The following is a 13,315-nucleotide window of genomic DNA, read 5'->3' as shown; positions in this document are numbered from 1 at the left end:
TCTCTTTTTAAACAGAGCTCGTAAGATCCTTAAGATACTGAAATGGGGGCACAAAAACTTAAAAGATAAAATATTTAATTTCATTAACTCAAAATATCTGGTGTCAAAATCTCCATTGTTAAGTTAAATATAACTTTTACAATATTGATGCTCTTACGTTTTTAAAGACCACATGAATCCTGTTAAAATATTCAAATACATATGTTTACTTTAACGAGTGTAAAATCCTTATCAAAATAATGATCAAGACCCAAATGTGAAACAGTATAATTGACGATAAAAACTCAACTGACTTCGAAACATATGAAGAGGGAATAAGTAAAAGTCGACATGCTTCGAGCGTTCAAATACAATCGCCCATTCTCAAGACTTGTCAGACTTGAATAACTTGTGACTTTCATTATTGTACGCTCAAAACATGTCTACTTTTATTATCATCTATTATTTTTTTAAATCAATGAAATTTTTATACTTTCGATTCAGTTTCTTGGGATTATCCATTTAGTTACACAACATATTAAATTATTTCCCACGATATTAAAATAAGTTTTACATATGTTATNTATTTTATATATATCGATGCCAAAGTTTATTCTACATATATTTTAGGGTATACTTTCGGAGTATTTTGATCGAGTTTATTTTTACACCCTTATTTGCTTAAAATTATTAAATAATTTGCTTAAAATAAATTATTCAAGCTACATGATTTAATGCATTTATAATATAATAGTAAACGGGGCTTCGATCGCATATTCTTAACCTTAATACCGCTATCATTAAAAAAATGGAATAAGCTTCGATAAATAATAAAAGCTAATTTTTTCCTCGTTTTAATTTTCAAGGAATAATATGTTTCGATCAAACGGATTTCATTCTGGAAATAGCGAAATTATTGAGTAGGTCCCTTGGAGCAATATCATTCTTATCCTCTTTTGACGAAATATGGGAAAAATTAGTTTTCACAGTTTTTGTAAAAAGTATCTTAGCCTTCTTGCCACGTTCTTTTATATTTTTTCATTAAAATAAGTTCGGAAATTGCGTATTTCTTATAGCATTTTTTTAAAATCAGATGACTCCAAAATTGGCACGGCTTCGGAATCTTCTTACAAATTTCAATTTTTAGTATTTCCTGCTTAACAAAATAAGGCATTTTCTTGATAACAAATTATATTACAATAATATCTTGGAATCGTGTTAAAGTAAAAAATTAAACAAAATAGTTTAGTATATTATCAGGAAAAAAATCTGCTTGGTATCATAAAGAAAGAGTAAAAGATATAGTGAAATAATAAGTGAATCACACGTGGTCAGATAATTAAAAATTTAATTTCGCAACTACGATGTTAGGACGACATTTACGATACTGAGCTATTTTAAGACGCTTAAAAATTTGGCTACGTATTCAACAGCTTTTAATGTTCTGTATCTTTATACTCTTTGTAGTGATTTATAAAACATCAACACTATTTTGGATAATCTGTTTCGAAGTCACGAGAAAAAAAAAAGACAATCAATAATTTATACTCTTTTTTCAAAAAAAAAAAAAAATAGTATGCTTAGTAAATAATCAGCTGCTTTGCATTAAACAATTTTAAATAGCGGAATGTTTTTAATTTCCTTACAAGGTTTTTTTCTTAGCTAGCAGACAATAATTCTTTTAAAAAAAACTTGACTATAATTTAAAAAGGAACTTCACTTTAAAAAAAACCTAAATTAAAGTACTAAAAAATTGATTAGTATATTAATGAAGAAATAATAAACGTAGTAGGGTAAAGAATAAGATTTTTAAAAATGTTAAAATTTAATTAAGTAGTTGGTAAAATAGTTCTGCGATACACTTCCGGACAGGTGATTAAAAAATTACTTCTAACATTAAGACGATATATAAGATGTTGAGAAATTTGCGATGATGTGAGGTATGCTTAAATATGTTTACTACGTATTTTTACTAATATTTATAAAAAATGTATTCAAGAAATTGATAAATATTTTATTCCAAATCTATTCATACGTATGTATACTATTGAAATTGTATCAGTTATTGAGAAGAAAAAACTAAAAACTAAAAAATAATCACATTAAATAAGCACAATCTGGTGTATAATCATATTCTATCAGAAGCATGCTTTTATAAAACTCGACATTCGTTGAATAAAATGTTTTTTATTCAATAAGATGTTTTATTCAAATTTCTTTACTAAATTGCAAATAGAATTTTAGACTATTAAAAAAGAAACATCGTATTTTATAGTTTTAAAAAAATAAAAATAAAAAGATTAGCAAACGATTATTAGCGAAAAAAATATGAATGAAATTTTATGCTAAGCGCGCGAAGTCAAGTTCCTCGCAAGTTTATCACATTTTAATATTAATCGCTCCATTTAATCATTTCTTCATTGTCGCCAAATTATTTTTTTAAAAATAATTAATTTTAATTTTTCTCAGCTTCTAATAAATAAAAACAGTTGAAACTTTAGATTTTTCAATTGAAAAATATGTAGATTAATATGGTATAAAAAAATTCATACCTTATAATTCAACTTTTTTTCATCCTCACTTTAATTAAATAATAAGAAATAAGAAATAATTATTAAAAATTATTTTTCTCATGAAATTATCTTTGGGTAAATGAGTTTTATGAGTGGGTGCAATTTTTTTTCGAATTGCTTCAATAGTTTTTAAAATATGACTGAAAACGCGAAAAGCGAAATTAACATTAAGGGCCCGAACTTTGGATCGCTCTCCTGACCAAACTATGGGGACCACATTTCCCAGATGGCGGCTACCCCCTATATTTTGAAGATGAAAAATCCAAATATGTAAGAAAAAAGGTATGTTTATTCAGAGATAGTACGTTTTTGTGTCTGATTTCGTAACTTAATTAATAGTTAGCACTAATTAATTAGCATATTTGAGGTCACCCCCAGGAACCCTTAAGATTGACTTTTAGTTCGTGAAAATCCGATCATTAGAACGAAAGTTATTTAGGGTGATATCTTTTTTTTTTTGCGGACTGTACATGTAGATTTATTAAATACGCCTTGTGCGCCACCTAGGAACCAAATCTAAAACCCGACACTCGAAATTTTTGCTCTGTTACAATCGTACTCTGTTACAATTGACCCCACTCTCTACTACCTGCTAATCTGGGATGTAAAGGCAGCTTGTGCACAATGCTGACAACATTACAACAATCATGCCGTTGCAGCCGTGATGGCTCATGAAATAAAGTGTTCACCTTCCAATCATGCAGGTGAACTGGGTACGAATCCCAGCGATGACTGGTCGATATGAATTCCGCACCCGGCTTGCACCGACCGCAGTGCTGACGCAAAATATCCTCAGTGATAGGCGGATCATGGGTTAGAGTTCCCTTGCTGTTAGGCAAACAGCGGAAAGTTTTCTTGGTTTTCCTCTCCATGCAACGCAAATGCTGGTTAGTTCCATCAAAAAGTCCTCCCTGAAATTAAGTTTCTCCCAATACTTGAAAAAGATTACCGTATATGATGAAAAAACCAAGAATAAAAATTTATAATTTTCAAATGACAGTGAAAATTATTCTAACCGTTTTTCTGTTAGAAAATGTTTGGCCCAAAAATTATTCACTTTTATGAGCAAAGTCAGTTTTTATTCATGCAATCAATAGAGAATTAATGAAATGATGCAAAATGTGAACATGTATTCTTTAGTGTAACAAAAACAGGGTTTAAAAAGGACTTAAAAATTCTATTTTCAAGTAAAATGTTAAATACCCTCTTCACAGTAAATGGTGAAAAGTTGCTCAGCCTTGCGTGCAGTATTCTTCTTATCTGCTTGTATTAGGTCTCATACGATTTTACATTAAAAAATACTTCATTTGTTTGGACTACAGTTTTACTTGCGTAAATTGGTGCAAATACAAAATTGTAGTTTTTATTCATAAAAATACTCATAAATTCTAAGTTATTAATCATGATTGATCTCTTTTAAATTCGCATAAAAAATTACATTGAACTATACTTTATCTGACAAGCACCATAATATAAGTCCCCCTATTTTACCTCTTATCAAAACCTGACGTGCGTGATCATGCAATTTTTGCCACTTTCTGTGAGAATAGGGGAAGAAGAGTTTTACACAGATCATCTAAGTTCTTTTTTTCTTGATGCTATATTTTTTGTACTAAAACGTGTAAACTTTTGCTGGATGCTGCTGCCCTCATAAAGTGTATTTAATCTGATCAAGTACGTTTTTCGTTCTTGATTTCATAACTTTCTCAATCTGATAAATTAGCAAATTAAATATGCAGAAGAAAAGTAATTTAAATTGCATCTTACTGCTTGAAAATTCGAGTATTTCATCAAAATTTACTTAATTTGACGCATTTCTTTTATCAACAGTACATTAACAATATATTCGTGGATTCCATATTAGATGAATTATTTTTAAATCCGTTTTCCGAAAAAAATATCACGTCAAAATGCGTCGTTATTGTTGAATCAGGTACATTTCTAACCGTGATAGTCGAATTTCCCCTATAAGATAAAAAAATTCTAGATATATTGGCAAATATCTGAAGATGTTATGTTGAACTTCCTTTTTTAATTTCATCACTCTATCTTTTGGAAAGCGGTATAATAGGTATGTGATGTGTTGTGTAATTTGTTTTGCATATGAAACGCTCATAAAGATTGCAAAAAAGAACAATATCTTTATCTTTAAAAAAATCTTTTGAAAAAAGAACTTTATCTTTTCCTATGCCAAAATAATCTATCCATTAGTAAAAGGTAAATATTTATTCAATTCTATTTGCTTTTTTAAAATACCATTTAAATATAGAAATAAACCAAACTGAAATAAATCGAGACACTACGAATATAACTCCATTATTCTCAATTTTGTTTTTGTTAATATTTTTTTTATAGTCTGTAAATCTTTTTATGACTTTAGAGGGTAATTTAGTTTTCTTCTGCAGTGATAAAACAAGATGTTCAGTACGGACAACCGCTACTCTGACGGCTGTTCATTATGAAAATTATTCTTCATAGGGGAAGGGGTTTTTCTTAATAGACCCTTTTCAGAGGAGCATTCTAAAGCTAAAGACCATTTCAAACAATTTAAACTCGTTCCTGAAAAAATAAGGTCAATTAACCCAAAGCGGATAAATTTAAATCAAAACTATTACAGAGAATTCAATAGCTCCGTTTTAGATAAATACCCAGCACATGACTACAGAAGAAATAGAACACTGGAAAAAGATAGTGTATAGTTAGTTAAGAAAATAATAACTATACACTGTGAAAAATCCAGAATCAAATTACGGTAAAAAGAAAATGCAACCTTGACGCATCATCCGTTAAATTAATTTTACCGTGAAATACGTTTTACAGTAAAATCCTGTTTTACTGAAAAATTTTGTACCGTATATTTAATAGTAATAATTATTTAACGACAGTTATTCAGCAATTTTACAATAAATATTACTATAAAAATTGCTGCATTTCAGATTTTTTGTCCCATAAAAGTTTACGTTTAAAACTGAATTGAACTGTTAGAACTGAATTAAAGTACGACTTCTTACCGTTACTGATCCGGAAATTCGCTACATTGTGGCTCTATTTGTCAATTTTTATCGTAATAAGTGTCATAATTGATATTATGACATCAAATATGCTAATTAATTAGTGTTTATTATTAATTCATGGAAACAGACACAAAAAAGTACTTTTTTCTGAATAAATATGCATGCTATGTTGCATTAGGATTTTTAATCCTCATATTATGAGAAATTATCAACGAAGAAAAAGTAGTATTATTTAACAAAAAATAATCTGTATATTTTTCATCTTTATGAGACTACATTTTTATAATATTCTGTATTCCTATCTTAACTTAAAAAATATTTAAGCTAAGATAGGAATCCAGGATAGGAATTAATATCTTAATTAAAATATATCTTAACTTTACAAATATTTCGAATACTTTATTATTGATGCTTTTCAATTATTGTTTTATGTTTGCAAATTTACAAAATATCCAAATTTTATGCTACTTATGTTAAATGAAGTAGCTTAAATTCTAATCATGTTTAAATCAATACTTTGGTTTAAACGTGTTTAATAATAATTCGAAGTTTTCTTTCTTCCCTTTCTTAACTTTTCTTTGGTTTTTATATATTATACTAGAGAAATGTTGGTATTATTCAGTTAATTGATTCTTAATTAATTAGTTTCGTCAACAAGTTCTGTTGCTAATATAGTATTAGGTTCCTAATATACCAATACAGATACTGTAGTTATATTCTTAAAAACCGTATTTTAAGAGCGAAAAAGTACGCAAATGTATATAAAATTTCATAAGTAAAAATCTGGTGGAAAAGGCAATTTTGAGAGACCACTTTATTATAATCAATCACTCAATATGGTATTTGGCCACCATTTTTCTTTTAATACTGCTCTGATTCTTCTTTGCATGGACTAGATGGAATCTAAAGAGGATCAGGCTTGAAAAATGGCGTTGCCATTCTTGAGACACATTTGATAGGCTATTCTTGCTTGAATGACAGTGCAATTCTTATTAATATGATACTATTAAAATTTCACAGAGCTGTTTTAAACGAAAAATGGTGACCAAATACAATATTGAGTTGTTTTTGTTTCTAATGCGATGTGCTATTACTAGCAAGCCTGCTTATAGAAACCAAGCTAATTTAAGGCAAAGGGTGCTTTTCTTGTTTTTCAGTGACGCTATATATGTCCAAGAATGCGATTTCAGCCACGCACAAGTCACAACCCGGTTTAGACGGCGGACCCATTCCAACATCCATTCATTCATCCATAGATCGTAATTTCGACCTGAGCCAGAGAATGATCACTTTCCAATTCAGTACTCCCAGAGGTATTGATTTGTTATGTGAACTTTATTACCAGACAAATTTAACGTGCGCCAGTCAACAGTTACTACTCCGGGAGTCTTTGGCCAGCGGGGATCGAACTCACGACCTCTTCGACATACGACCTCTTGAATACCAACCAAGGCAATCCCGGCCACAATATTTAGAGACAGATTACAATGAATTGGACTCTCAAATTTGTACCGAAATGAAATCAAGCCTTTTCCAAAACCTATAATTTTCATTACTTGAAATTTTCCATACCTACAACTTATAGAAAAAATTCGCAATTTATGCCAAAATTTCATCTGTGAAACCAACAGATAATTAAAATGACGTGTAACTCCTTCACCTTTTAATGTGTTATTTTATAATACTAAATGTAGCTAAGCGTGATTTTTAATTAATCAAGTGTAATAATTCCAAAAGAGAAAAAAAAATGAGCCCATAGAATGATACTGATCCATTTCGGTATATTTCAAGTTAGAAGCACGTTAATGAGCAACAAAATTTCTAAACAAAGACTGCATTTTTCCTTAAATAGTCGAAGTACAAAATCAGAGACTAAATAGTAAATGGTTTCATTTTTTGCAGTCACTAAATGATTGACATAGCAAGGGAAAAGTCATACCCCACACCAGTTGCCCAATCTCCTCTTTTAAGGTTATTACTTCTCTCATTGGCCACTCAGAAGAATTCTCCATCCAACACCAAAACACCAGATTCTATTCTGCCTGAATATGACTTTATAGTAGGTAATATTTTACATTACATTAAAATAACTTGTGTGCACGTATGTATGCATATTAAATCATATTATTCCTGACTACTGCAAGTAGTCCGCTTTAATTTGTTGCAGGGTGAACAAAAAATTATATACCCTCTTAAATCTGTTAAAACAGCAATTAGATAAGACGCACAGTAAGCTAAAAAAAACGAACCACCCTGAAAAACTTTTGATCAAATGATCGGATCTTCACGTTTTAGGACTCAGTTGTTCGAGGGGTTGACCTTAAATATGCTAATTAATTAGTGCAGACGATATTTTAAGTAATAAACCAGACACAAAAACGTACTTTCTATGAATGAATTCGATTCTTCGATTTCTGCCCGACCCCCAAAATATAGGGGGAACCCTCAATCTGGGAAAAATGGTCCCCATAGTTTGGTCAGGAGAGCGATCCAAAGTGAACTCTTTAATGTTAATTTTACTTTTTGCGCTTTTCGCCATAACTCGAGAACTTTTTAAGTGAATTGAGAAATTTTTGCAAGCAATTATAAAATTCGTTTATCCCGAAATAATCCCAAGCAAAAAATAAGTTTTAGTAAGTATTTATTATTTTATTCTTAATAAGAAGTTTTAATTATTTTGTTCTCTAAAGAAATAGTAGATTTAAAATTCGATTTCTCAGGAACTATTCGACCGATTTTGCACAAATGTTGTATTTTGCCATGTAGAACTACATACTGTGGCGTTGCGGTCTAATTTGCAAATTCCGAATCTACTAATCTCTGACGTTGGATTACGTCACTTGCAGCCGATAATTGTTGTATGACGTAAACTTCACACGTGAATGCAGATTTCCTCGGAGTATATGCGTGAAGTACGAAATCGGTGAAACGCGCACAGGATGCATTCTGATATAACTTGACCGCCTCTCCACAGCTCACTCTCTCTCTCTCTCCGTCGGTTCGTGACTAACTACCCAGCAATTAGGCATGTTCTTGCCGGTTACTCATTTGCAGCTTTTTCTATGCTGCTTGAATGTTAAAATTGTTATATTTTATTTATGTTAAAATGTTTTGTTAAGTTTACCAAGTTCTTCACTGTTAATAAAGATAGTTGTTCATTTCAACTGGGAGTGTTGTTTATGGAGTGACACGACATGAACCTGTAGTGTTTTTTCATGAACACTTTCACGTGGAAATTTATACTAGAGTTGGAGTCAGATTCTTCCCAGAGTTACCAAATATACCAACCTCCACAATACTTTAAAATGACGTAAAAAATTGTGTACCTTACAAATCCGGATTTTTTATACTGTTATGAAAAGGTATAAATGGTTAGAAAAAAAGCGTGTTCATTCAGAGAAAAAAAGTTTTTGCACTTATTTATGCTGTTTTTATATCTAGTGGGAGCTGGCTCAGCTGGAGCTACTGTTGCCAGTCGTTTATCAGAAATATCATGTGTGAACGTGCTATTATTAGAAGCAGGAGGCAAACCCCCACTTCTTAATGATGTTCCTGCATTTGGAAATACTTTTTGGAACTCTGATCTCGATTGGGCTTATAAAACTACACCCCAGAAACACACTGGCACGTCTTTAAAAAACAGGGTAAGTTTGTAAGAGTAATAAACACAATTTCAGATGATAATTTTCAAAAAATGTTGAGTTTATGTCAGTTTTTTTTTCTTCAGATTCTTCTTGAAGTTCATTACATTTTAAGAACTATTTCCTTCTTTCTGCTTTTTTAAATACTTAAATGCCTTAAAATAGTAAAAACCAGGCACCGTATTTCCTAAAGAAATATACGTTTTGGTTTGCCGTTAAATATTCTTAGTGAAGAATAAAATATCATTCGCAACAAAAGACTTAAAATGGAAAATTTTATCATAGATATCCTATAAGTTTTTTAATTTTGAACGAAATCAACAGCTAATCCCTGCTTTTACTCGAAATACTACTGAAGAGATTAAGAAAATAAGAAATTTTCTCATCATTTTCTGTTTAATCCGGCTTACTGCAACTGTTGCTATGAAGGGCTATTTTTTCACCAATACATTTACTAAACTTAAATAGCCTCTAAGGATATAACGATCAAAAATAGTACTTCGTTATTTTTTGCCAATCGTAGGTATAATATTAGACTCTGAAACAGATATCCTTTCTATTATTAGTAATCAATGTTGACCATCAAAAATTGTCTTAAGATTGTGTTTCTTTCACTTCATGTGCTTAACTTTGTCAAATATCATTTGGGGTACATATTTATGATGTTATTATCAATCAATAAGTACATAAGCTGCTAATCTAACTTATGAAATGTGGTGACCTCAATATTGCTTGTTTTATTTTTAATGTAGTTGTAACAAAGTTTTAACACTTTGGATTCTGACTTTTGGCCCATTTTTTTGTTATGTATTGATCAATGATTAGGATAGTAATCATGATTGGGAAATCTGTAAAGATAAAATAACAACGGCAAAGTTTAAATAATAAATGAAATAATAAATAACCAATAATGAGTAACAAATGAAATTGACAAAACTGATGATGAAGATAAAATGTAGTGCATTGTTGTTCATTACTGCAGCAAACTGTACCCTTTCCCTAAAGATATGACTTCAGATATCGATGAGAGTGAATAGGCATCAGTTTCTGTTAAGGTCAAGAGAAATTTGCAATATCTTGGATACGTTGCAAGTCACTTAATATTCAAAGTGGCACAAGGTTACCACATTTGCGAATGGCGTTTTAAGTGTTGTTTGCAATTGTAAAAATTACAGTGAGAGTAAAAACTTTGAATACAACTGTTTTAGAATGTTTATGCATTCTATGTGTATTATCACCCAATGTTTTGAATATCTTAATAATTATACTGTTAATAATTGTGCAACAGCCAGAAAAGGCTATACCTCGCTCAACGCTTGGTCAAAATTATCAGTCCGTTTAAATGTTTCAGAAGCATCCAGTGTCCTTAAGATATTCAAGAAAGTTTCTATCTGGGTTTTCTCCAATTAAAATCGATAGTTAAAGATATTCACTGTTAAAATATTGTTGTCTCTTAGCTTTAAAATTGGAATACTAAGTTAATATGTGCTTTATATTTGTTAACGATTATCTGAAATTGGAGAAAACAGGCTGGTTGGTTCAGTAAAAGGTGTCGATGTGTTCGTCTGGTATGGCCTATACGTAATCTGTTTATTAATACATAAATTTTTCTGGAGCAATTAAGAGTTTTATAAGGGGAAATTGGCGGTTTTATTTCATGCAGTTTATTATTTATTTCCATATTCCATTCTGTGTGCCAATTAGTATTTAAAGCATCTATTATTTCACTTCGAACATCATGTCTTAAAATTGGCCTGTTAGAGAGATTGTGTGAGGATTTTGCAGTAGAATAGGCAAATTCATTTCCCAGGTATCCTAGATTATCAGGTTTAAAAAAACCTTAAGGCGTATATCCTGAACCCGCGCATCCTATGCATTTTTAAAATAATTATATTTCAATAAACTATTATTTTTATAACTGTTTAGTTTTTTTTTCCCTATCCATGCAAAATACAGGATTTTTTGTAATCCTTACATGCATTATAAATCTTTCCTATCATTTTCTAAAAATGAAAATATGTTAGAGCTTATGCACTAATTAATATTAATTTGAAGAAGATAAAAACAAGAAGTTACCTAACTTTTTCGAACCATTATAAAGGTCAGTCTCTGAAAAATTGAAATTAAAATAATCAGAAGCTACTTCATGTGTTTGATGAATATTAAAGGTGATACCAAATTAAAATCTAATTCTATAAGTAAACATTTGGACTGTAATAAAACCGTAACATTAAAATCCAGAATTTCGTAGCATCCAAAATTTATATTTAAAAAAGAAACTCTTGGAATTTTTTAGCATTTTACGGCAGATTATTTCCGTGATTTTATAATCCTCAATCTGCACAATTTATTGATACGAAGTCCTTTAATAAGTAATTAAATATTTTCTATCCTATTACCTTTAGAAGGTGCATGAAACTGTAAAAAAAAATTACACTTTTGATGGTTAAAGAGTCATTTTTAATGATATATGAAACCCTTTTTGTTGTTTTACACTAACTTCACAATTTTATATGTTAGGTAAAGCACCAATTTTAAAAAGTAATTTTATATATCTATGCTGTCTCCTCTTGCTTATAAAAAATTATTTTATAATCTTAATTGATATTGTTGCAATATATTTTGTTTACAATAGCAAATAATCTGGCCGAAAGGTAAAGGCTTGGGTGGTTCAAGTTTGTTGAATAGTCTGCTTGTAATCAGAGGAAATAAGAAAAATTATGATGATTGGGCAAGACAAGGTGCTACAGGATGGAGCTATCCTGAGGTTTTACCATATTTTAAAAAACTTGAAGACAATCAAAATCAGTTATATGTGGATAGTGGTAAATATGCATTTTGATAGTATTTAATAATATTCTTTAAATATAATGATTACACTGGACAGCACTATTTTTTTTCTCTGTTACAGGAGTTTTTTTAACAGATTTTAGATACTTTGTTACTGTATTTGAAATTTGTAATTGGCTTCTCTCTGCTAGCTACAGTTTAATAAAATGACAAAATGTACAAGTCAAAATTTACAAGTTATATATATATATATAACAAGGGCTCCCCTAAAAGTTTTGGAACAAACATTTAGGGGAGTTGTTAGGACACAACGTCAGAAATTGCACAAGAAACTTTATATAAACTTTAAACTTTACAAGAAACTTTTATGGAAATGTCGTCTTACACTTCTAGGGCAGTTTCCCTATTATCAATTATTTCTTCATGTGCTTTTAAAAAGGTCATAATAGGTGAGCGATCCCAGCAGCGTACGATTGTATTTCAGGCTATGGGTTCCTTTTCAATTATAATCTTGATGATGTGTCCTTTCTTCCCTAGAAGTTTGTCACCACATGTGCATGTCCCCCAGTTATTTTACACTTATAAATTTCAGCAAAAATAGACTAAAATTGTCTTTCCATTAAAAAAGAAATTTGTAGTTTGAGGAGCAAAACTAAGTTCAGATTTGATATTCCCGCACCCAGAATAAGCAGGATCAAGTTTTTGTATGAATCCAACAAAACATGCGTTTCCCAATATTGTTTATGGACAGTGAAATATCGAATAATCCATGTATTAGAATATTTTCTAAAACAATTAAGGAGAATCTATCAATAAATACAATTTTTTAGCTCAGAGAAACTTAATTTTGTTTCTTTTTTCTCTTTTGGTCTAATGGTTACAATGCAGACAGAATTTTTTTTTCTCCTTTTCTCCAAGGGTTGGAAATCTGAAAATCTCATAAACAGTATCAACTTATTTTTAATTAAATTAAACATATTTATCTAAATTATTTAATAGAAAAGTGTGCTTTTTCAATTTCGGTAAATACTTGCATGCGTCTGCCTTAACATGCTAAACAAAAATCTTCAAATTCCCATACTAAAAGTTAAAAGTTGCATTACATAAGGGTCATTGAGGCATCATTGTCTACAGAAATTAGTTGTAAACATAAGATTTGGTTAATAGCAGGTTTCCATATTTTTATGACAAACATAGATTATATCCCAATATTTGTGTGTACAGTCCGCAAAAAAAAACGAATCACCCTGAATAACTTTCGTTCTAATGATCGGATTTTCACGAACTACAAAAAAAAATAAATAAATAAAAAAGAAAT

At 30.1% G+C, this 13,315-nt stretch overlaps 1 protein-coding gene across 1 annotated transcript in view; it reads left to right on the top strand.

Annotated features, from left to right (window-relative positions):
* Positions 1–13,315, top strand: part of LOC107438229 (glucose dehydrogenase [FAD, quinone]) — a 50,167-nt gene that overhangs the window by 6,456 nt on the left and 30,396 nt on the right. Inside the window, exons 2-4 of the mRNA XM_071180324.1 lie at positions 7,469–7,629; positions 9,008–9,210; positions 11,843–12,032. Coding sequence (XP_071036425.1) covers positions 7,476–7,629; positions 9,008–9,210; positions 11,843–12,032 — 547 coding nt within the window. The 5' untranslated portion in view covers positions 7,469–7,475. The remainder of the gene's footprint in view (positions 1–7,468; positions 7,630–9,007; positions 9,211–11,842; positions 12,033–13,315) is intronic.

The sequence above is a fragment of the Parasteatoda tepidariorum genome, chromosome 4, assembly GCF_043381705.1.
Source record: "Parasteatoda tepidariorum isolate YZ-2023 chromosome 4, CAS_Ptep_4.0, whole genome shotgun sequence".
NCBI lineage: Eukaryota > Metazoa > Arthropoda > Arachnida > Araneae > Theridiidae > Parasteatoda > Parasteatoda tepidariorum.
The sequence above is the reverse complement of the archived record's forward strand: the minus strand, read 5'-3'. Positions and strand labels throughout refer to the sequence as shown.